At 57.4% G+C, this 23428-nt stretch overlaps 2 protein-coding genes across 3 annotated transcripts in view; one reads left to right on the top strand and one right to left on the bottom strand.

Annotated features, from left to right (window-relative positions):
* LOC139589526 (C-C motif chemokine 19-like) overlaps window positions 1-10380 on the bottom strand; it is a 36406-nt gene extending 26026 nt beyond the window's left edge. Inside the window, exons 1-2 of one of the 2 annotated variants that reach the window (XM_071425971.1) lie at window positions 10270-10380; window positions 9679-9891 (exon numbers count right to left, since the gene is read on the bottom strand). In XM_071425971.1, coding sequence (XP_071282072.1) covers window positions 9679-9712 — 34 coding nt within the window. In that variant the 5' untranslated portion in view covers window positions 9713-9891; window positions 10270-10380. Of the gene's footprint in view, window positions 1-9678; window positions 9924-10269 lie in introns of those variants that run through there. The other variant, XM_071425972.1, reaches the window with a different exon arrangement.
* Window positions 10381-12521: 2141 nt separating this feature from the next.
* On the top strand, window positions 12522-22927 carry PHF24 (PHD finger protein 24). The gene is made up of 8 exons (XM_071425685.1): window positions 12522-12920; window positions 17839-18211; window positions 19302-19487; window positions 19948-20026; window positions 20132-20334; window positions 20606-20772; window positions 20996-21097; window positions 21203-22927. The coding sequence occupies exons 2-8, from the start codon at window positions 17843-17845 to the stop codon at window positions 21297-21299; spliced, it is 1203 nt and encodes a 400-aa protein (XP_071281786.1). The 5' UTR covers window positions 12522-12920; window positions 17839-17842; the 3' UTR covers window positions 21300-22927.
* Window positions 22928-23428: the final 501 nt, after the last annotated feature.

Below are 23428 nucleotides of genomic sequence, written 5' to 3'. Positions count from 1 at the left end.
TTTGGGGATTGATGCTCTGCAATCACCCATGAAGGCAGGAGCTTGGGGCAAAGCTGTCGCAGGGCATCCACTACTGCCCTCTATTCCCTGTTGAAGGAGGCTTGCCACCTCCAGAGCCACTTGTCACAAGCCTGCCCATGCCACTGGCTCAAAAGTCTGCCCCAGCCACTTGTCACCAGCCCACCCACGTCACTGTCTCTCTAGTGTGTGCCTCCTTGCTAGTCTTGCCACGTGATGCTGGATCCCTCTGAAGTGTTGACAGCGTGGTAATGGCTTCACCCAGCAGTGAAACCACTCCCACAATACACAACACCCAGTGCAGAGACACCTGTGATAACCCCCAAAATTATTCAGGTTCCTCTCGACCACAGGGTATTAAGTTGACCCTGTGGGGCAAATGTGCTGATCCATGACAGATGGGTCTCATCTGAAACACTGAATTTTCGACACAGTCAAAAAGGAAAAAGGACTGAGAAAACACTGATGTGAGCACTCCCCGTGCAACACACTCTGGGCAGTCAGCCCCTGGCAAGTACTAATTCCTCAAAGAGGAATCTGCTGCCTGCTTCCTCAAAGAGCTCCAGCACTGTCAGCTGCACACAGCAATGGTCAGCCAAGCTGCTGACCACTCACTTTTTCACACTTTCAACTACAGCTGAAGCAGTTTTCGATCCTGAATGCAGTACAGCAGATGATGTATTGCTGTCTTTCAGCTGGAGAGTGCATAGCGACTCAAAGCGACTGGAAGCGTTTCAGTATTCCTATGTTTGAGGTATCTTATCACAGAAAAAACCTCCAGGTTCTTCACAGCAAAATTTTTCATTAATTTTTCATCCAAAAGACAAGTTAATATCCTAGCGTAAAGATCCTTGTTTCCCCAAATGTGTCATTTGAACTATACGGAACTCAGGAAATACCATGTATTTCCCAAGTGGGTGCTCCAAGTGCCTTGGGATAACACTGCAGCTCCTTTATTGCTCCTGCTGTAACCCCTGTATCATCATCTGTATTTTCACCTCCCGGTATCAACAGAAGAAGCTGGGGGAGAGCCACTGTTAGCAGCAATTCAAGAATAGCTTCTGACATCTGTGCATCCCCCCAGGGCCAAGGAGCAGGGATAATAACTTCCCTCAGTCTGCTGGACACTCTCCTCCTAATGTAGTCCAGGATGTGGTTTCCCTTTTCCACGACAAGAGTGCTCTCTTGGCTCTCGTTCAGCCCAGTGTCCACGATAACACACAGGTCCTTCCTTCCACCACCGCTGCCTCTCTGTGCTCTGCTCCTTGCCTGGGCATCTTTGCATCCCCCTTGGTGAATTTCAGGGTCTTGGTGCTTACATTTATCTGATCCCTTTGCCCTGAGGCTGTGTCAGGTGTCAGCCCCCCTTGTCTAGTGGCACCTGAGGCTTGGCAGAAGGTTCATCCCTGTAAGTACCCGCTGATGGAAAGTCCTGTGTCAGCCTCCAGGTGCCTCAGTCATTACCGGCCACCCACCAGCCTTCGAGCTGTTGATGGTGACCCTTGGTGTCCAGCACATCTTTCCCTGGGGAAATCCTTGCTTGCCCTTTGCACACTGAGAAATGGTTTCTGAGATTTCTGCCCCACAATGGGTCTTACAGCAATTCCTCTTCCTGTACTGCTCCTCACCAAGCCACATCTCTCTCTCCCCCAGAGAGCACAGAGCCCTTTGACTCCTGCACGGATAATCCCCACCCCCCAGCCCTCCCCCTGCTCCCATATTGCAGCAGAAATCACAGACAGTGGGGGTCAGAGACCATACAATGTCTCTGTGCACCCTCTGCTCTGGCTGAGCCCAGGCAGTATGTCCCAGGCAGACATCAACACCCTAAAATCTCCTTCAGGATGATCTATCTCCAGAACAGAATAAAGATTTGGGTGATCCAGCTGCGACATTTCCGCACAGGCTGGAGCTTTGCATCCCAAAAGCAGCCTCAGCTAGTTTTATACAAAGACGCTAACGAAATTCAGGATATCTTGGTTTTGAAAGCACTGCATAATTGCAAGCTGTTATTGTCTGAAACCGCATTTGCAAGATGCAGTCTCAACAGCCAGGCAGCTTGGGGAAAAGAAGCACTTGTTCAGTGTGGGAGAAGCTCCTGCAGAGGATACAATACCCTTGCCAAGCATTCACAGGCCTTCAGCTGCCCAAGCACCACAATTTTCAAGCAGAAACTTGCGGACAACATCCTACTCAAATTGCCCCCAGCTCCTGCCCTAAGCTCAGCTAACAGCTTTTCTGTTGCGTTCCTCTGTATGGCATACAGAAGCCTTCATCACACCCTCAGCATCAGGTAGCAAAGCCAGTGTTTTTTTGCAAAGGTGCAGGACCACAAGGCCCCCACTCTGAATCACAACACCCAGAAAGCTCTGGCAAAGCCTTCATACACGCATTTCAAACCCACCCATAGCACTGCTGCAGACTGAGCCGTGCAAGCACTTGTGACTCCTTCTTGACTCCTTTCCCTCATCTGCCTTGAAAAGCAGAGACAAGACTGGGAAATGCTGGGTTTGATGGGCGCTGGCAAAGCCACAAGGGTGAGCATTGCTTCAGGCACAGGATTCGGTGAGGGATTAGAGCACGCCAGGAAGAGTACGGCTGGGTTTTGGTTTTAGCTTTGTTGTTACATTTCATCCAAAAAGCTCAACTACTTTGGGCAGGATCCTGCATCTGCTCAAGCTGTGATCAATGGCTCAGCAAAGGCCAAGTGACAAGTTCAGTCTTTCCCTGCAGGATATCCTTCAGTCAGGAGAGGTGGCCACATGCACTCCCCATCACTGTCCTGTCAGAAATAGAAAATCCATGCATATCCCTTCACTCATCCCAACTTTGGAGGACTTGTTAGGTCATACAAAACAGACTGTTCCTTCTTGGTATCACTTGGACTTGGGAGACAGATTTTGCAGTGCATCCATTTTTTGCAATGCATGGGACAGTCCTGTTTGAAATCTGGCCACAGACAGATGGTCAGGTATTTGTGGCCAAAGACCCTGACTTCAGTCTGGGACATTCCTCCTGTGGCCTGTGGGTGAGTGTGTGCAGGACTTTCTGGAGTGTCCCAGGTCCTCCAGGATCCCTGAGGGATGAGGATAGCTCAAAGTCAGACAACATCCCTGCCAAATGATGCAGTGGATGCTGCAAGTCCTCTCATTTCAACAGGAGATCAGGGTATAGGGAGAGACCCTCTGCTAAACACAGACAGCTGAAAACTCACACAGTGGCCACCAATAACCACAGAGAAGGGTGCCTGGGCTGGTGGCCAGGTACAGCTTTGCATGGCCTGGCAGCATCAGTGTTAACTGGGCTCTGCCCTGGCCTGCCGAGAGTGCACATTTGCCTGCAGAGCTGTGTTTCCAGAACACTCCTTGCAATTACATGCCCTGCCACAGTTATTAATATTTATTAGGCTCAATTATTCATGGCCTCTTTAGGATCCTGTTGTTTAAGTCCAGCTTGAGATCTCCAGGCTAGCAATCACAAAAGTTGCTTTCCAGAGGAATTACAGTAAATCAAACTGTTGGAAATGTTGCAAGCAGATGTAAAATGCACAGGCAGAGCTGCCCAGAAAAGAGCATCATGTCCAGCACTCCGAGGCCCATATGTGCTACATATGAGCTTCCTGGGGTGGGATGCAGGGTCGTGGGACACCACATTCCTTCTCCCTGCCACCTGCACAGCGGTCACACTGACCATCTCCTTCTGAGTCTGCAGGGGATTACAGCCCAAGAATAATGGCTTGGAGGCTTTTCCCTGTCAAAAGGGCACATGGTGAGGATGGAGAACAAAGCAGGATGTTTGTGACAAAGCAGGCAGCAGCTAGGAGGCTGCAGCTTGTCCTGGTGACTGTGGCACTCCTGTGAGCAGGGAAGTCCTTGTCCCAGCTCCTGACTGGTGTTTGGTCCAGAGTGGGGAAGCCAGGGCAGGGTGCAGGATCCAGGAGGGATACACCAGGCTATCCTGCCCAGCAAGCATAACCCATGGCACAGGGCATCCCAGACTGCTCCATCCATGGAGCCAGCAGTACCCACACAGCCCCAAGAGGGAGGATTTGCCTTCCTGCCCTGTTGATGTCCAGATTTGCCCTGTGGCCATGTCTGGGTGAGCCCCAGCACCCAGCACTGAGCTCACCAGCCCCTGAGGGTGTAGGAGGAGGAGGCAGGGGTCTGCCCACACAGCATCTCCAGCAGATGAGAGCTTCCAGGGCTGCACTCTGCCAGCAGAAAGCCATCTGGGGCTCTCAGAGGTGCTCAGCAAGGCTGATAAGCTGACTGTGATGGCCGAGCTGTCTCAGGCTCTTGCAAAGCCCGAGGCAGTGCGGGCAATCCCAGAGCTTGCCCTGCAAAGCCTGGGCCGCACTCCTGCTGCTGACCTCTGCATCTGCTCCAGCCTCAGGCTCACAGGAGCCGCCCCCAAACCATGGCCATTTCAGTGGCTCTTCCCATCACAGAAATAACAGGTGGGACACGAAATTTGGAGGGGATCCACAGGCCACAGGCAGGGTCCCCCAGGCCATTGGGCATGGCACAGGTCCCTGAAACCCTTGTGATGAGTATGAGGAGACAGTTTCTGGTGGTGCTGGCTGCTGGGGCATGTGAAGATTGCGTAGATGCCTGGGAGAGGAAGGAGAGAACTCATTCCAGAGAAATAGACTTCTTCCAGCTCCCTCCTTCCACAAGCACTGGTCTCTGGAGAGCTGGGGCCTCTGAAGAGCAAAGCATGGCAGGGAGAAGGTGCATGGCCAGGAGGGAGCAGGGGGCATGGGGTCTTCTCCAGAGACCAAGAAACTCCTGAGGAGCAGCCTTGCCCACAGTGATTCACAGCAGCGCCACATGGCCAGCGTGAAGGGATGGGGTGATTTGCTCAGGACAGAGGAGGAGGGACACAGGGGCTTCAAGGGAAGCAGTGCTATGTGTCAAAGCCTCAGCAATGAAAAGGGAAGAGTCTGCCTCTGCTCCACAGCCAGGGCCATGGCCCTGTGCCACCAGGCTCACATGACACTCCGGTGGGTGTCAGAGTCCAGCCAGGGGATGCTGGGGGTAGAGGAACAGGACAGAGGCAATCAGATGCCAGAGGAAGGCCCATCCCAAGGAACAGGATGCCAAAAGGGCCACATGTCACCCTCAAAAACCTGGTTTTCTTGTATGTCATCCTTTCTCTGACCTGCCCTGCCTCCTTACCATCTCCCCTGTGTACCTGCAGCAGCTGATGTCTCCTGCTCATGCCATGCCTCTCCTTGGCCCAAGATCTGCAAGTAACTAAAATCTGCTCTGCTCTGGGCTCTAGCATGGCTCAGAGTATAAAATTTTGATCTGTTAAATGGCTTTTCAGAGGAAGCTGGATGTGTGAAGGAACACACATCCGCCTCCATTCCCCCTCCTGGGGCAGTTCCCTTGTCTGCATCATGCAGGCCACTGCTGAGACACTGCAGCAGGGCTGGCAGACACACAAGGGCTCATGCCATACCAGTGCTGGCAGGAAAAAGCAGTCCAGAGCCTGCTTTGCAGGGCTGGAGAAGCTGAAAGGGCTGATCCAGCTCACAGATAGATCAAGCAGGGCAAAGATGTGGATTTGGAAGAAGAGAGGAGGGACAGGGTCAGAGCCAGAGAGCAGGGTAGACAATCAACCCAGCTCCAGAAAGCAGGGCAGGCACACGCCAGCTGCTCCTGGGAGTAGGGGTCCTGCTCTTTACTCTGGGACGACAGCAGGCTGGAGACAGAGGGGACAGACCCTCTGAGCTGTAAGATCTGCCCCACATCACAGCCCAAGCCACCTTTTTTAACCTCCTCCACCGAGCCATCCCACCAGCTGCCTGCACCACCAGCCCAGCCAACTTTGGGGGTGACAGGGCCCCAGAACCAGCACCCACAACTCATCCCCCATCCTGCTCAGGGTCCTGGACACCCTCATCTCACAGCCCTCCCCTCACCCTGCTGAAGGAATCAATATGATCCCAACCCCAGTAGTGCCCCAGACGGTCTCCAGCAGGCAGGGGCATTTTTTTGTTCCCCAAAAAGCCTCCAAGTCCCAGCAAGAGCTGTTTTAATCAGAGATTTCTGCCCTGCAGGACTCAGCGTGGGGTAGTGGAAAAGGCACAGGCACAGCCCTTTTACTCTCTCCCCTCCCTTCAACCCTCTGTTTGGCTTCCTCTCCTCTTTTAATTCACACCCCCCACTCCCCCCTCCACATTTCAAGCCTGCTTGGTAAATGTTTGAAAGTGAAGCTGATGTGGTTGGTATGGCAACACCAGGCTGGGGCCCTTGCCTGAAACCCCAAACACACAATTAGCTGATTAAGAGGAGAGGCAGTGGCGTGCTGGGGCTCTGATGCTCTGCGGGGCTGTTCCAAATTACCCCATCAGGGGTGCTTGGAGGTTCCCAAGAGGGAAGACAAGGAGCGTGCACAGCCCCTCACATGGGTAAAGGTTTTCCAGGCTTGGAAAGGGAGCTTTTTCAGGAAGCCAGTCTGTAGCATGCTGCAGTATGGGAACAGGGCTGACAGAGATGCCAAAAGCAATGTGGAGCCTGCTGGACCACTTGGAAGCACCATGTCCCTGTCCAGATTGCAGCATCCAGAAGTCTGGGATCACTGCAGGTCACACCAGGTCCCATCTGTGTGTTAGAACAGGACCCAGCTGTGCCCCAGGGGGATTCAATGGCCAGATCCAGCACTCACAGCTCTAAGCTAAGAGAAGAAGATAGGAAAGGAGCTGTGTGAGAGAAGAAGGAAAAAGAGAGGGAGAGCCACTCTCCTCTGGAGCCAGATGGGCTCTGCCTCCAGCCCTGAGAGCTGCCTGCTTGTCCCCAGCTCCCTAAACATCTCCTCTCTCCTCTCCTCTCCTCTCCTCTCCTCTCCTCTCCTCTCCTCTCCTCTCCTCTCCTCTCCTCTCCTCTCCTCTCCTCTCCTCTCCTCTCCTCTCCTCTCCTCTCCTCTCCTCTCCTCTGACACAGCTTCATTGCTCACAGAGTGGCTCAGGAAGGCAGCAATCATCCCCCTGACAGCCCTGGTTAATGAAGTTGGCCTTCATTAGGCGCTTCCGTTCCACTTGAAAGCTCCTCTGTGAGGATGCTGCACCGGCCGTGGCAGAGATGGAGGATGTGGGGACGGCTGACGCTGCAGGGTGACAGCCAGGCCAGGCAGCAGGAAGGGCTGGCATTGCTGTGGGGCTTGTGCATGTCCTGCAGGGTGCTGTGGGGTTACAAACCCACACCCTGCACCCACCCACAGTCCAAACCCAGCACTCCCCCCCCCAACACAGCCTCGATCCTTCTCCCCATTCCCGGGCACCATCCTGCTCTCCAGAGCCCATCAGTGTCCTGGGGGACAAATCCCTGCACCAGTCTCCACTATTTGACTACACCCATGTCTCTGCTTAGGAAGGAGGGTCCCTGGAGACTTGTGGGGTCAGACTCACATTTTCTGGGATTTACAGGTGGAGCAGAGGGGATAAGCTGTGAGGGATGCCCAGTGTCTGGGAGCTGGCTGGAGTGGTCCTGTGAAGAGGGTCACTTAGCTGATGCCTGCAAGAGTGCTCCTAGATGAGAGAGTTCTAAATTGCTCAGCTATTATCTGTCCAGCAGGAGCTCCCTCATCTCATCAGGGCCATGCTTGGCAAGCCTCCAGCTGCAGAAACAGGATCGAAAGACCCTCCCTGCCCCAGCTGCTCTGCAGGGACCTGCCACTCCAAGGAAGGGCATCCCAGGATAAGCACAAGCTTGGGGAACACCTCCCTGCAGATCCAAGTCCTGGAGTATGTCCTCTGGGCAAGATGAGCTGCTGCCTTCCTCCCCCTGCTTCCCTCACCCCTGAACCTTCCTCCCAGTTTTTCATGGGGCATTTTAGCACTCAGACACTGTCAGATCACATCTTTTCTCTCTACTCCGTCCCCAGGTCTGAACAGTTGTTTCCATCAGCTTTTCTCCCTTACTGTGGGGATGAAGGCAGCTTATGAAGGAGCAATGTGGGCAAGTGACTGCACAAGAGAACGGGGTACTGAGCACCTCACACTCTGCCCAAGGCTCCTCAGAGCCCAGTCCTGTAGGATAAGGGAACAGCCAAATTGTAGGACTATAGCATGAAGCAGAGAGTAGCATGCAGCTCTGGAAGTGGACAAGTGAAAGGATAAATGGGCTGGATCTAGGCTGGATCTTCTCCTTCCAGCAGCTGGAGAAGCGGTTAGGATGCATTGCCTGCTGAGAGATGCATGTCCAGCAGACCTGGGGCTGCTGTGCCTCAGCCCAGCTGATGTGGAGATGTGGCAGTGAGGTAGGAATGGCAGAAGACGCAGATGAGAATGAGATGGAAGTAGCACTCCACTCTGTGCCAGATCAGGGCCCTGGAAGGACCTAAAACCACCCTGGGAAGTACACTGTGCTCATGCTCCATGAGAGGTTGTTGGATCAGGCCGGAGGGGGACCTCAGACTAAATCTGTGGCTGGACAAAGGAGGGGTTCCTCCTATCCGTACAAAGTGGTGCCTGGCCATGCCACAGCTGGAATTTTGCCATGAATCCAGACAGACCTCGACTGCAAACTCTCCCTCCCTGCTCCTGTGTGACTGACAATAGACAGGTTCTACTCCAGGCTTTTGTGCTGGGAGATTTTTGAGTACCACAAAAGCTGTTGGGGGGACTGGAGGGAGGCACAGCAAAACCAGCCCTTGCACCCAGCCTTGTAAACAGGGCTGCTCAGTGATGATGTCCAGCAAGAGCTCTGCGTTCTGGGACGGGAGGGAAAAGCTCAGAGCACAAAAGCTTGGTGCCACAGCCGTGAGGCACACAGCCAGCACCCACAGTGTCTTAACCTACTTTGGGTTTGCTGCTGCCTGGCTGCTGATGGGGGTCAAAGGAGGGGCTGCACCCATGTTGGGCACCATCTGGCAGCTCCTGCTTAGGGCACTCTGGCTCCTGAGGGAGGGGAAAAGCCAGGATGATTCCTGTCCCCATCACCATCCCAAAAAACACAGCAGGATGAATGCAGGGAGCAGACACCACCCCATCACCAATTTGCAGTGGCAATGGCACTGCAGCCTCACACACACACACAGCTGGTAAGGGGGGACATTGGTGGGGACAGGACTGGGAGAGGGAATGTATCAGAGCAGCCTAGGATTCTCCAGGATCAAGCTCCCCAAGGGAAGCACTTTTAAACCTTCAAGGTAGGTGGCACAGGGCTACAGCTCTCCTCCACGCTCGGGTTTGAGCTGCAGGGAGCTGGAGGCTGTGGGGATCGATGGCTGAGCTGTCAGGGTGTGGCACCACCCGAGGACAGTTGCATCAATGCACGGAGTGAAAGGCAGTGTCAGTGATCTGGCCTTGATGTGGGAACATGATGGCTGACAGCCATCAGCCCCCTGCAGAGCCCCTGACTGATGACCAGGAGAGTGATGGACGGCCATCAATGAGCCCATGTGAATGTCCAGAGGAAGGGATGTACAACTGTCCGTGGACATGAAGGACAGCCATCAGCAGGTGGCCTTGAGAGGTGCTGTCTGCAGCCAGCACCAGGAGGTTTCCTGTTTGTTTGCCAGTGGAGAGAACAGGATAATGTCTGTAACTGGGACCAGCTCCATGGGTAAGATCCTGAGCTCCTTTCCCTGCGTGGACCCCACACATATGGGGAGCACGGGCTGTGCAGGGAGCCAGGCATGGTCTGCCTTGCTTACCGTTTATTCCAGGTGATGGGCGATGCTCTGCCATTCTCTGCCTGCAGTCTGACACGGCAGCCCTTCAGGCAGCCAGTTTTTATCCAATTTCACGCTGATTTTGGTATCATCCTTCCCTCCTGAAACAGCTGCCATGAGGGGAGTCGATGCCTCTCCGAACCCTCCCTGCAGCGCATCAACACTATTATCTCCATCAGCCAAACTTGCAATCTCCTGAAAAAAGATATCTCGCTATTTTGACAAGTTCTCTTCTCCATCACCCCCCGCTGGCTGGCAGGAACGCCGGCTCGCGCAGGCGCGCCAAGGGCTGCCGCTCCTGCCAAAACTTGGGGACCCCATCATTCCCTCCCTCCATCCCTCCATCCGTCCCTCCGCATGGCAGGGCGGACCCCCGGCCCGTGTCCCCCAGGGGGCGGCGGCAGCTGCGGGCCCGGGGCCCGGGCGGGGCAGCGCTCGGCGTTCCGGGCCGCCGCAGATGGCGAGCCCACACGCCGCAGCAGCCAGTGACCTACACGCGGGCGTCATGCGAGATTTCGGAGCGGGGAGAGGAGCTGACGAAAATGCACATTCCCGCTGCAGCTCAGCTCTCACCTCCGCCCCTGCAGCCCTCCTCCAGCAGACCGGCGCTGCCGGCTCCCTGTCAGGAGCTTCCCCAGCCTGTTGCCGGTTGTGCCGCTCCAGCGAGCAGCCAACCACGCCGTGGCTTTTCGGAAGGACAGAGGACGGTGTCCTCCTCCTCCTCCTCTCCAAAGGGTGCGAGACGATCCTTAATCTGGCACAGGGTGTCCTTGCAGAAGCGGATCTGGGCTGTAGCTCTCATTTGGGGGGCAGCGCACCTGCCTGCAGCGGGATGCCCAAGGCCTTTGGCAGCTAGAGCAGGAGCGGGGGCTGGAGCTCCTCCTTGCCTCTGCTTTTCCAGGAACCACCGCACTCGGCCCCGGGACTGCCTTCCCCACAGAGGCACTAAAAGCTTTTACAGCCTGCCCGCACACTCCTCTCCTGTCCTCTGGGGCCAAGGTTCGTCTGTGAAGATGTTTCTCGCTGGTCTCCCTTACAGCTGGCATCCACTTTCTCCACCCCACAGCCATCCCAACACCTTTCCACCACCCTCCCCAGCCTAAATAATGCAAAATGTGATTCACCATAAAGGAAAGCATTCCTGAGGAAGGATGAAGCACAGAGAGGCACCTTCAGCCAGGGCAGGGTACCCAGAGGCTGCATTAAGGCTCCTGCAGTTTATGGAGTGAAGCAAGACAGGACCTGACAGCCACAAGCAGAAAACAGATAAATCCTGTCTCCAGCCTGGCTCTGTGTATCCCCAGCCATGGGAAAGAGGGCCATGGACTGGCTCAGATCGTAGCACAGCACCCAGATGCTGCTTTTCCCAGCCTCTGGATCTGTTTGCAGGTGACATGAGCTGCAGATGGTCTCAGCTGACTCCCAGGTGAGCCATGGGAAGGGTCCATAATGACAATATGGGTATTGTGGGGTCAGTGTCAGTGCCCATAAGTCTATAGAGGGCTGGCACAGGATGTGGAATAGCAGCTAAGGGTCAAGAACCATTCTGGCACCAGCATGTGGCACAAGCATGTGGAACCTGGTCCCCACAAGAGCTGCTCTGTCCCAGTGACCTGCACCTGGGCATGCAGAGCACTCCAGGGGTGTTGCATACTGCACCCACCACAGTATGTTTTGGGGTGTAGAAGACCTCAGGGATGGTGCTTCCCATCTTCCAGAAGCCAGGAAGCTTCAGTCATCAAATGGTTCTTAATCCCAGGTCTCCCACTCCACGCTCCTCATGCTCTCTGTATGGGAATGGTGACATCCCTACCTCTCCCCTGCTGCTCCCTGCTGTCCACACATCCACTGTTCTGTGGGGCTGGCAGGCCTGGAGCCTGATAGGACCTGCCCAGTGGAGGGCACAGGGGCTGGCAGGGCTAGGATGCCAGGGAGGGATGAAGGTTCCCCCCAGGCAGTGTCCTGGGAACAGGAACAGTGCAGTGGGGTTGAGCAGAGCTTCCTCATGTCCCAGTCAGGACAGCGCCTGCTGTGCCCAGCCTGGCCAAGGAGCAGGGCAGCCCTGCAGCATCCCCACTGCCCAGACCCCTCTGCTCTCACCTTCAGCATGCATCCCAAGCCTGGATGGAAGCTGCTCCTAGGAGGGCTCAGAGTCTGTTTCACCCTAAATCATCCCCATGCAGACCTGTCTATTCCTGAAGGGGAAAGTGCAGCCCCTTACCAGTGGCACCCCCTTGCGGTAAGGTGTAAGGGGGCTGAGTGACCATCCCCACCAAGCTGATGTGGGGCAGCTGGGGAAGCATATGGACCAAATACTCTGCCTTCAGAGGTGCTGCATTAGAGCTGTGCCTTTTTCTCCCCACCAGCATCCACTCTCCTGCCCCATCACCTCCTTCCAACCCCCTGTATGCCCCCAGCTCTGCTGCAGCCCTGTGGTGTCCACCCAAGTGATATAACAAGTCCTGGGGACTAGAAGAACAAAAACCCCAGGTTTTGCATTGAACTGGGCACACAGGGCTGCACGTAGCCAGCAGCCACCATGCCCCTGCTGCACCATCGTGTGGGAAGGACAGCCTGCCTGCAGCACTGACCAGCAGACATTGGGTTAAAGCAGGTGCAGGTAGCCCGTGACTCAGGCACTGGTCTGGGGAAGACCCCACAGCGGGAGCAGATGAGACCTTTGCTCATCTTTGGATGCAGTCCCACCTCTGTAATCCTTGAGGTTTTTTCTGAGAAAGGCGGTTCAACCCAGGGGGCCAAAGGAGATGCAGGGAAAGCTCTTATTGGTATCTTCCAGCACACGTCAGCCCGGTTAAAAAAAATCTCCGTTTCTCGGAGAGCTTTTTAACACGGCTCGGGCAGCAATTGGTACAGGGACAGCAAACCAGGCTGCATCTGCTCAGCCCCAGTCACAAGCTCCCTGCTTCCTCTGAGAGTGTGTGTGTGTGTGTGTGTGTGTGTGTGTGTGTGTGTGTGCGATAGACACAGGCATCCGCTCCCAGCATCGCGCTGCCTCCTGCATCCTCCGGCAGCAAGTGCAGGGCTCCGGCTTCCCGGGTACCACCCTCGCCGCTCCATCCATCCCCTGACAGGGATTTGCACGCGGGGCACGGCATGCGGTGAGTACCCGCAGGCACAGCGGGGCTTGTGGACAGAGGCAGCGGCAATGGACATCGTGTGGACTGCTGTCTAGGGCTCGTGTTCCCAGAGCGACCCCGATCCTGGTAAGTGGGGTTTTTTTTTGCATTATAGGTGCATTGCTGGGTGCGTAGCATGGGCTGTCCACACATTGTGTCGCCCTTCGGTGGGTTCCCCCACTGCCCCCGGGACCCTGGGACTAGATCTCCAGGGATGGGATGCCTGGGAGTGGGGATGAGGATGGGGTGAGAGGGTCCTGCCCAGGCATCGGGGTCCTCATGTGGGTATCTGGGGAGGGAGAAGAGAAGGAGAAGTGCAGAGCTGGGCAGGAGCTGTGTCTGCTGCAGAGGAAGGGACTCTGCTGTCACGGCATTTTCATCCCCCTCTGGGAGATGAAAGAGTGCGACACACCTATAAAATCTGTCATAGCGCAGCAGGATGGGCAACCTGATCTGGCAGGGAGAACAGCCACTGGCTTGGTGTCCCCAGGACTGGGACAGAGCACCCCCCCACCCGACATCCCCACTGGACTCCCACAGCCCTGCAGAGGGTGGGAGGGACCATCAGACCATCAGCCACGGACCTCTCTGCCCCATGGCAAATAGATCATCTCACAGCAGCAGTCCCAGCAGTGCCACAGTTGTGGCATGTGCTGTCTGTCCAGGAGAGGGGACAAGAGGATGCTGGCAGACCCCTATGGCCATCTGCAGCCAGCTCAAGGAGCTGGAATGCCACATCCCCTAAGCAGAGGCTGCTGCCTTTGCAGCCTGGTCCCCCTCACCCCAGGCAGGCAGCAATTGCCAGGGTTTGCAGAGATGTGCAAGAGCCATGGCAGAGCCATGGCAGCTCCTCCCAGCCCTGCTTCATGCCCTTCGGACCGAGACCTGGGACCAGGCTGCCATGGGCTCTGAGGTCCCAGGGTTCTCCTCCCTGTTGTCACCCCACCCCTCTGCCCCCAGGCTCCCTAATGCTGCTCTAAGTAAGGCACAGCAGGGCAGGGCAAAAGACCCAGCAGCCTGGGGAGGGCAGGGAGGAGGCCTGGCCCCCTGGCAGCCTGTGGGGACCAGGCACATCCTTCCTCCCAGACCAGGGAGCCGGTTCCTGGCACATCAGAGGGTTCTGGTCCACAGACACCCCTGATGCATCCCCCTGGGAGTGGGTGCCTGCTCAAGGGTGCACCAGCCCAAGCACCCACTGACCCTTCATTTGCTGGGAGGGCCTTTCACCGGGGACACACTGTGGGGCAGGTAACAATCAGACCTGTGGCTACAGACCCTGTGGCCCCACATCCCCATGTCCCCAGGCCACCACTGCACACCACAACAGCTCACCCTGTGCCCACAGCCCCCAAGAAGCACCCATCCCACACCCCCCAGCTGCCACAGACACCACCCCACTCTCACAGCTCCTGCAACACCCCTGCACCCAAAGCCACCACCACCCACCCCATGTCCACAGCAACCCCCTCCCGTGGGCTGTGACACCCGCCCCGCACTGCCAGCCATGCCGTGGCACGTTCACCCCGAAGCAGCACATCCACCCCTCGCACCTCATCCCCCCTGTGACACATCCAGCCCTAACAAACACAGCCCCCCCGTGCTGCTCCCGACACGTCCCTGCTGCACTCCCAGCCGCCACACCGCCCCAGCTGCGCCGCGCACGCCCACCCGTGTGTCATACCCACCCGTGTGTCACCCGCCGCCACCACCCACCACTAACCTGGCACCCCCTAACCCCAGCACAAGCCACGTGTGCTCTGCCATGGGACGGAGATTTTGCAGCCATGCAGGCACCGCTTGCTCTGTTTGCATCTGGATGCTCTGCCCTGTTTCCTTCTCCCGGGGTGCCTCCGTGCTAACCACCAGCTCTCTCCCCATTCACACCTAACACAGGCTTAATTCTCACTCCAGCTGCACCAGCCTTGCTTCCATGCCTCAGTTTCTCCATGCAGAGAGGAGCATAAAGCTGGGAAAGATGTGTCCATGGGCACTAAGAGGATGAAATGCTTTCTGGCTCAGTGTTTTCCTGCAGGAATGAAGCAGTAAGGAGCAAATCCAAAAGAGAAGAGTGTGGGGAACGGGTGTCACTCAAGGATCAGGGCAGGGGTGCAGGGGGATGGGGACAAGGGAAGGGGTTGGGAAGTTTCCCACCACCCACTGTGACAGCCCCCGGTGCTGGCAGGGCTCAGTGGAGCCCGGTGTTTGCAGGCAGCTCCTGCCTATGCCCAGATTTAGCTCCTCTGTGGGGGCGACCTAAAAATAGCCCCATGGTGCAGCCTGGCAGCAAGGTCAAGGCCCCCGCACCTCTTAGGTCATGATGAGACAGGTGGTGGTTCTGTTTGCCTCGGGGGTTGGACACAAATAGTACTGGAGACACCTTCCCCCAAGGACATGTGGGGACGCAGGGGCTGCTCAGGTTTCTGGGCTGCTATGAGGCAAAACTGCCCCTGGTCCTCCCTCCCCAGGAGAAGGCGGACTCCCAAAGTCTGGCAGGCCCCCAAGTCATCCCAGGTTCTATGTGAAGGTGAAGTCCCACCCCACAAAGCCAGGTCAGGCAGGGCATGGGGCAGAGGCAAAAAGGGGTCAGGACAGTGCAGAGCAAGTTTGGGGTATCTGGGGAGCAATGGGGCCTGTGGAAAGGCAGTGGAGTCTGGAGACTGAGTTGAGGGTGAAGCCATTCAGCCCTGGATGCGCAGTCAGGGTCCAGCTGTGCAGCACTAGCAGGGGCAGGGAGGCAAGCAGAGCTGAGAATAGACACAAGTCGTGACTAAGAAGTGACACTGTCCAGGCTCCAGGCACACAGTAGGCAGTGGCAGAAGGCACTTGGGGTAGGCTTGAGAGAGGACAGGAAACAGGGAGGTGGGCTGGGATCTTGCAGCAGCAGCAGCGCAGTGCAGGTGGGTGACTGTGAACACGCAGGAGAGCCAGATTTGGGGGGGAATACAGCAAGTCCACACACCAGCCAGCCTTCTATTGTACTGCAGGGTGGCTGGGGTTGGGGCATACAGAGCTCAGCAGCATCGTGGGGAGAAGCTGCCAGCACGATGAGATGAGGAACATCGGTGTGGGTACCAAGCAGACTGGGGTGCTATGGGCCACACACCTCTTTTCACTCTTCTCTGTGAGCCTAGCCCCTCTGGACCCTCTCCTCCCCACTTCTACCCAAACCTTGGGCAGGAGTAGGCCAGGATCTGGTCAACACTCGGTGCTGCAGGGACCTACAAAGGCAGATCTTGGGGGGATTTCCCTGTGACTTCTCCGACTCTCTCGCTCGCAGGCAGAGCTGCAATGCTGCCCAGCAGCAGAGCTGATCCTGACCACGGCAGACGTGATCCTGAGCCAGCCAGGCAGAGGGTGGTGGCACGGCGAGGAGGTAGAAACACCCAGGTGTTTTCCTTCCCACTGGCACAGCCGCAGAGATGCTGCTGCTGTGGCTCGGACACGTGCCTCCAGCTCTGCCCCGCTCCCACCCTTGCAAAGCCCTGGGAGCTGAAGAAGTCCGGGCGCCAGCTCCGAGCCAGGCACTGCGGCCAACAGGTGCAAATACCCCAGCCCGCACACGCGCCCGCTGCTGGGACCCCCACGTGCAGGACAGGGCCCACACCACACGTGTTGCATCCCCGGCTCAGCGCGTGGGAATCTGCAGGCAGATGGTCCCGCGGCAGTGGGGAGAGGCTGGGAAATCACATGCGTGTGCACGCAGTGGTGTTTGCCGCCTGCCAGCATGCTCTGCTCCACTCCGCTCGGCCCTGCTGCTGCGGGGTACCTGTAATTACCCTGACCAGGCTCCCTGCCACAGCAGTGCTCGCGGTGTCGAGTCCTCCCGCAGGCAGCGAGATCCCGGCGGCGTGCACGCGTGCTGCTAATTATCCTGCTACCTGGGGACTTCCCTGCCGAGGCTGGCGGGGAGGGAGATTGCTGCTCCAATCTCCCTGCTCTGCCTCCCAGTCCCTGGGCACCAGCTGGAAGTGCCTCTTTGCTGCAGCATAGAATTAGAGAATAATTAAGGCTGGAAAAGACCTCTAAGATCATCGGCTCCAACCATTAACCCAACACTGCCAAGGCCACCACTAAACCGCATCCCTAAGTGCCATGTCTATAATGGTTTATAAACACTTCCAGAGATGGTGATTCCACCACTGCTCCCAGGGCAGCATCTTCCATGGTGCAACCCCAGCATGGCACGAGGGAAGCCCTTGGACCCATGTGAGGTGATGCTGTGCTCCACAATGCTGGAGGCCAAATTCTGCTTCTCCTCAGCTTCAGCTCACACCCAGTCGGACAGAGCCCAACTTGTTATTGCTGCTGCTGTTGGCCTCCCCACTTTATCCTAAGGTGATCTTCCCCTGGCACTGAAGCCAAACATCCTTCTTGGGTCCCTTGTGCCCCGTCCCATACATTGCTCTCCTTCCTTCTTGCACCCTCACAGTCCTCCTACGGCTGGCCCAGCCTCCCCACATGGCTCCTTGCAGGATGCCCAGTGATCACAGCAGCAGCACACACACAAACATGTGAGTGCAAGAAGAGGCAGCTGAGTGAAGAGGAATTTAAGGAAGGTGAGGGGTCAGCACCAGACCTGCCATGATCTAGTCCTGGGAAGGGCTGCAGGGAGGATGTCTTTCACCCTTGACTAGCCACAGAGATCTTTAAGGAAGAAAGGAGATGCATGCTAGGAGAAGGGTTACAGCTGGTCCTAGTCCCTCTGGGTTTTACTTATCTGGCATGGAAAAGGCCTGGATGTGTTTCTTGTTAAGCTGGAGTCTATAGAGCAAGGTGGGGAGGCACCCCCAAACCATCTCCCTGCCTTCTGTCCCATTCCCCCACCCACTCAGACCCTCCATGGCCAGAAATCCATCTCCCCACGGCCACCACCATGATCCCAGTGTCAATTTGTCGCAAAGACCCCACTTCTCCCTGCCCTGAACTGCTCCTCATGCAGCTGGGGGAAAACCACCGGGAGACCCTTTTGGGGGTCAGGGACATAGCACCTTCCTTCCCACCGCAGAGCCATGGGGGTGCTGATGTCCAGGAGGCAGACGGTGGAGAGGGTGCAGAAGGTCAGCTTGGCCGTGTCAGCCTTCAAGGATGGGCTGCGGGAGCAGCCATCGACACGGCGTCGGGCGGAGGCGGGGACTGCACGCCAGGGGACGCTGGAGCAGGAGGTGCAAGAGGGAGAGGAGGAAGCGGTGGCAGGACCTTCCCAGCCGGAGGAGAGCAGTGCCGGCAAGGCGGCCTGGGAGCGGCTGCGGGATGGCCGGGGCGTGGAGCCAGAGGAGTTCGACCGGGCCAACAGGTTCACGCCACCAGCCTTCATCCGGCCCAAGAGGGAGCTCCACGATGATGAGCCCCCGGACATCAGCCTGGAGCAGAGGGAGCAGGTGAGCTGAGGGAACCACAGAGACAGTGTGGGAGGGATGGGGACAGGGCCGGAGGTGGACAAGCATCTGAGTGTCTGCCAGGCAGTGACAATCTCACAAAGCCCTACAGGGTGGCTCAGTGGGGTACAGTGCCAGCAGCCAGGCTGGGAAGGTGGAGGTGCCACACTGGGAGGGGGGTGCAGCTGCTCAGATGTGCCCTGGAGGCACCCTGGGGTGCCTTGAAAAGGAGAAGTCACTGCTGGGCACAGGCAGTTCTAGGTCTGGGGAAGAAAGGACAATTTGATCTACATGTTTGTCCACCTACAGTCAACCAGCTTGCAACTCAAGCCATCCCTCCATACCTGCAGTCCCAACATTCCTGCCCATCTACAACCCAACAGCTTATCCACCCACTCCTACAACCCACCCATCCACACCCACAACCCTACACATACAGCCACCCACCCAACAAGCCTACACCCCAGCCCACCTACACCCTTATATGGCACCATAAAGACATGAAACATCCTGAGTTGAAAGGGACCCAGAAGGATCATTGAAGTCCAACTCCTGGTCATGCACAGGACACCCCACCAATCACACCATGTGCCTGAGAGTATTGTCCAGGCTTGGTGCTGTGACCACTGCCCTTCGGGGCCTATTCCAGTGTCCGCCCCTACCCTGAGCCTAAATTACCCAGGGTACCTAGATAATATACCAAGGTTAGTATCTCTTTGGAAGTAGAAATGGAAATGTGAGTAAAACCTTACAGCTTATTCATCGATAATTACAATCCTAAAGACCAGCCAATGTACAACCCTACAGTCCAGCCACCCACATGTAACACACTGCAGAGAGCCTACGACTCCACAGCCCCACCAACCCTACAGCCAGACCCATCCATCCACCCACCACTCTTCCCCACAAACACACCCAACCTCCTCTAACTTGACCAGCCAGGTCCATTACAACAACCTCTTCCCCATGCCAGCCCCACACATTTCCATCTTCCCCCCTCAGCATCCACCCCCACCTGCAAAGCACTGCCCAGATGGAGAAGCCAAGCCCCTGCCCACACTGCTCTGCTGAGCATGTGCCCATCCCTCCCCAGATCCTGAATGATGAGATGTGTGAGATCTGCGAGGTGTGGACAGCCGAGAGCCTCTTCCCCTGCCGCATCTGCCACCGGGTGTACCACGACGGCTGCCTGCGCCGCATGGGGTACCTGCAGAAGGACAGCGCCGTGGAGGTGACAGAGACCGCGCACACCGAGACCGGCTGGAGCTGCTACTACTGCGTGAGTGCCTGGACTGGGGCACACCAGGCTGCTGCTGGGTGGTGGGTGCTCCCTAGGGAACTGTGCCCCACATGGACGTGAGCAGGATCCTACCTCACAGCCTGCTCTGGGGCAATGGGGGAAGTGCTGCTCTCCAGTTTCTACCACCCACCTTGGCCTGATGGGGTCACCAGATGCAGGGGACAGTGGCCCTTTGCCACCTCCTCACCTCTGCAGCCAGCTCCTCAGAACCTTGGTTCAGGATGTGATACTGTGGGCACATGAGATGCTGTAGCAGAGCTGGAATGGCCAAAGCCCAGGGGTGTGGAGCCATCCCACTGCAGCACCCTTGGGTGACACAGCACATATCTCTGGGTGTCCTCACCCATTTGCCTTCAAGGGATCCCAGTGCTGCCATAAAGAGATGTGCTCCCTCACCCCATGTCTTTTTCTCATGGCTCCTCTCTGCCCCCCACCCCAGGACAACCTCAATCTGTTGCTGACAGAGGAGGAGATGTACAGCCTGATGGAGACCCTGAAGAACTGCAAGATCATTCCAGGTGTGTACCCTCCATGCAGTGAGTCCCAGATGGCTGTGGGAAGCAGCTGGGGAGGTGGGTCCCCCCTCCTTCCTGGGCACAGCACAGCCAATCTGTCCCCTGCAGAGAGCTGCCTGACCCTGGATGACTTCCTGCACTACAAACACCAAGTGCACAAGCAGCAGTTTGAGCGGACCATGCCCGAGGCACAGGAGGAGCAGGCAGCTCTGCAGTTCAACGCCCTGGACCCTGACAAGAAGGGGCACATTGAGTGGCAGGACTTTCTCTCCCACGAGTCCATCCAGCTGCTGCAGAAAATACGGCCGCAGGTATGGTTGTGGCATCCAGGGCTTGCTCCCATGGCTGTCACACAAGGTCACAGCACCCAGGACTGGCTACCATGGCCAGCAGATGTGGCAGTGGCACCTGGGTCCAGCATCCACAGCCACAGGCACCCATGGTCATGGCACCCAAAGCTGGCTCCTACAGCTGACACCCATAGCCATGGCACTCAGGGTGGAGACCCTTACAGCTTTGGGAATATAAGGAGGGAGGTTCCCACAGGATGAGTGCTCCACCTTCACTTCTCTGACCCCCTAGAATGCCCTTCTGCGGCTGCTGACACCCAAGGAGAGGGAGCGGGCACGGACAGCCTTCCTGGCCCTGGACCAGGACAACGATGGCTTCATCGGGGAGGCTGAGTGCCGCCAGGCCCGGCACAGCTGGTTCCGCAAGCACCAGAAGGAGATGCTGTCCTGCAATGTCAGGTGAGGGGATGCCCACCCTGGTGTAGGGGTCATATCCCAGCCGGGACTCCCAGCACAGTCCCAACACCTACCAAAGGGGCTCAGCACAGAAATGGTTGCCCTGCTTCCTGCCACCTCCCCCTCCATGGCCCCTCAGCCCTGTGCATCCTTTTCCCCCACCACCACCACCACCATTTGGGGTGCAATGGAGCGGGGATGAAGAGCATCTTCCTCCCTGCCGCAGCATCAGCCACGTGGGGCCCATATCAGAGGGCAGCCCTGCCAGCAGCAGGAACGGCAAGAGCCCGGAGAAGATCTTGCCAGCCACAAAGCAGGAGGAGACCAGGTGAGGCAGGGATGGCTAGGGGGGTGGTGGACACCCCCATTTTTTGGGGAGACCCTGGGGGAGCAGTGTTGCCAGGGTGTCCAGTGAGCCCACATGTGCCCGCAGGAGCATCGACTGGCCTGGATTCCTGCGGGAGAACGTCGCCTACATCCTGGCCGCGCGCCCCAACAGCGCCGCCCTGCACCTGCAGCCCCTCGCCTAGAGCCGGCCGCGCCTCGAGGGCGCGGTGCCACGCCCGCCATGGGGACCTGCCCCGCCCTCCCCGCGGGCACAGCCAGGTGCCGATTGGCTGGCGGGGAAGCAGCCATGCCGCCCTATGCCCCACCTCCCCCTTGGATGGGCTGTGAAGAGGATGGGCACCAGGCTCTGATTGGCGGAGGGAGCGGGAGCACCTCTCGGGTCTCTGATTGGTGGGGGGAAGCAGGGCGGGGCAGGGTGTGTCCCCACTGTTCCCTGTGCCCTGCAGGGACCACGGTGGGCAAAGGTCCTGTGCCCAGGGTCACCATGGGGCACAAGGGGCAGGGAACATGCTGCCCCCATGATCCCTGTCCTCACAGCACCCAGGGACCCGCATACAGAGCAGGGGCTGCCCTGGGTGCTTGTGGGGTGACAGCATTCCCAGAGCACCCGTGTGCCCCCAGCCTCCCACAGCATCATGGGGCAGCACAGCTGAGCCTCTGCGTGCCACAGGCAGCACCCACGGGTCTGCAGCAAGCAGTGTCTCAGCTCATCAGCGTGGTGGATCCTCAGGGGATGTGACTGACTCCCTTTGGGGTCTTTCACATCCCTGCCCTACTCCAACAGGGGTTGGAGCCCAGTAGGTCCATTCTTGCATGCACAGCTCATGGCTGGAAGAGACGATTTCCTGGCATGGCTCAACCCTTCCCTGCTGGCAACCAACTATTTAATGCCAACAGCGATGGTGTAGGAAGGAGCACTGGTAACAGAAAGCATCAGAGGATAGGAAGGCAAGGTCAGATGTAGGGGGACCCCCCTATGCCTCTGATCTTGCCAGCAGCATTCCCCTGCATCCCTCATTCCCTCCTGTCCCCCGGGTTCCAAGGGATGCTCTTCATTTGCTTGCCATTCCAGTCCCACACCAACCCTGTTCAGTCTCGCTCTCTACCCTCTGCATCAAGTGGGCAGCCTTGTCTCGCTAGGAGCATTAGTGCTAGTGGTAGGGAGGAGGAGGAGGCAGAGCCCAGAGCCCCCCCAGGTGCCAGCTGCAGGGATGAGGCATTCACTGGACCTGTTGGCAGCCCACAGTGATAGATGCACTCAGCCCACAGATGAAGGAGCAGGAAGCCCAGAAGCCTTGCCCCAGACACGCCAGGGGTTGGGATGCCCAGGTCCCATGGCAGTCCCAGTAGCTGCTCCTGCCCCACTAATCCTTTTCCCGCAGTGCCCTCAGCCTCTCCCTGCCTGGTGTTCTGTGGCTCAGCCAGGAGGCCCCGGGGTGTACACAGGCCAGGGGTGCACTTGCAGCAGCCTGGTCACTCCCTCACCTCCATCCCTGATGCCCTGTGGGCATCATCCCAGTCAGCCCCCTTCCCCCAGCCAGGGCACAGTTCCCCTCTCCAGGGTCTCCCCCACTGCAAGACCAGGAGGCGCACCAGTGCCACGGCATCTTCCTCTACCACCCTGGCGTGCCAGGCCAATGGGGATATTTTGGATGCCAGGTCCGAGATGTGGCCAGAGCGCCAATGGGGATATTTCGGATGCCAGGTCCGAGATGTGGCCAGAGCCATGGCGAGGAGGCGGCCGTGGGTGCGTGGGTTGCAGCTCCCTATCTGTATTGAGATGCATTCATTAAACAGCTGTGTCCAGCTAGCCTCTGTCTGGTGTGCTTACAGGGCTTCTGGCTTCTCTGCAGGCATTTCTGGGCACCCACAGCTTCCTATTGTTTAAAATCCCACCCCAGACTCAGGTCACTGTCCCATCAGCAAGCTGGGCCTCCTCTCCCCAGAGTATCCCACAGCAGTGACAGAGGTCACTGCATGTGCACCCAGGACCCAGCAAACTCGGGGTGCTGCATGTCTTCCCAGGAAAACAGACAGTAAGGAGAGCGCCTGGCTGATTGTGAAACTACCCCAAACACTGCAATGAAAGGGATACCCCTCCAGTGGGATGAGTGTGCCCTCCACCCTTAGAGGCACTGGATGATGAGAACAGAGCACTGGAGACAGCTGGATGCTGAGAACAGGCTGTCTGCAGCAAAACAATCCTGCAGAGACACCAAGATTCCCCAGGAGAGTGGTCCCCATGGCTGGAATGCTCCAGCTGATCACATACACAGAGCTCCCAGGAAAAGCTGCAGTTATTGCTGGCAGG

This window comes from Agelaius tricolor, unplaced genomic scaffold (genome assembly GCF_023055355.1).
Source record: "Agelaius tricolor isolate 1412-34295 unplaced genomic scaffold, bAgeTri1.0.p SCAF_4, whole genome shotgun sequence".
Taxonomy (NCBI): Eukaryota; Metazoa; Chordata; class Aves; order Passeriformes; family Icteridae; genus Agelaius; species Agelaius tricolor.
The sequence above is the reverse complement of the archived record's forward strand: the minus strand, read 5'-3'. Positions and strand labels throughout refer to the sequence as shown.

What these genes read in the sequence shown, in the direction of transcription:
- PHF24 (XM_071425685.1), top strand. Translation starts at nt 17,843, where the DNA reads ATGGGGGTGCTGATGTCCAGGAGGCAGACGGTGGAGAGGGTGCAGAAG. An exon ending in GCTGGAGCTGCTACTACTGC is followed by an intron (nt 19,488 to 19,947) that starts GTGAGTGCCTGG and finishes CCCCCACCCCAG; the next exon opens with GACAACCTCAATCTGTTGCT. An exon ending in GAACTGCAAGATCATTCCAG is followed by an intron (nt 20,027 to 20,131) that starts GTGTGTACCCTC and finishes TGTCCCCTGCAG; the next exon opens with AGAGCTGCCTGACCCTGGAT.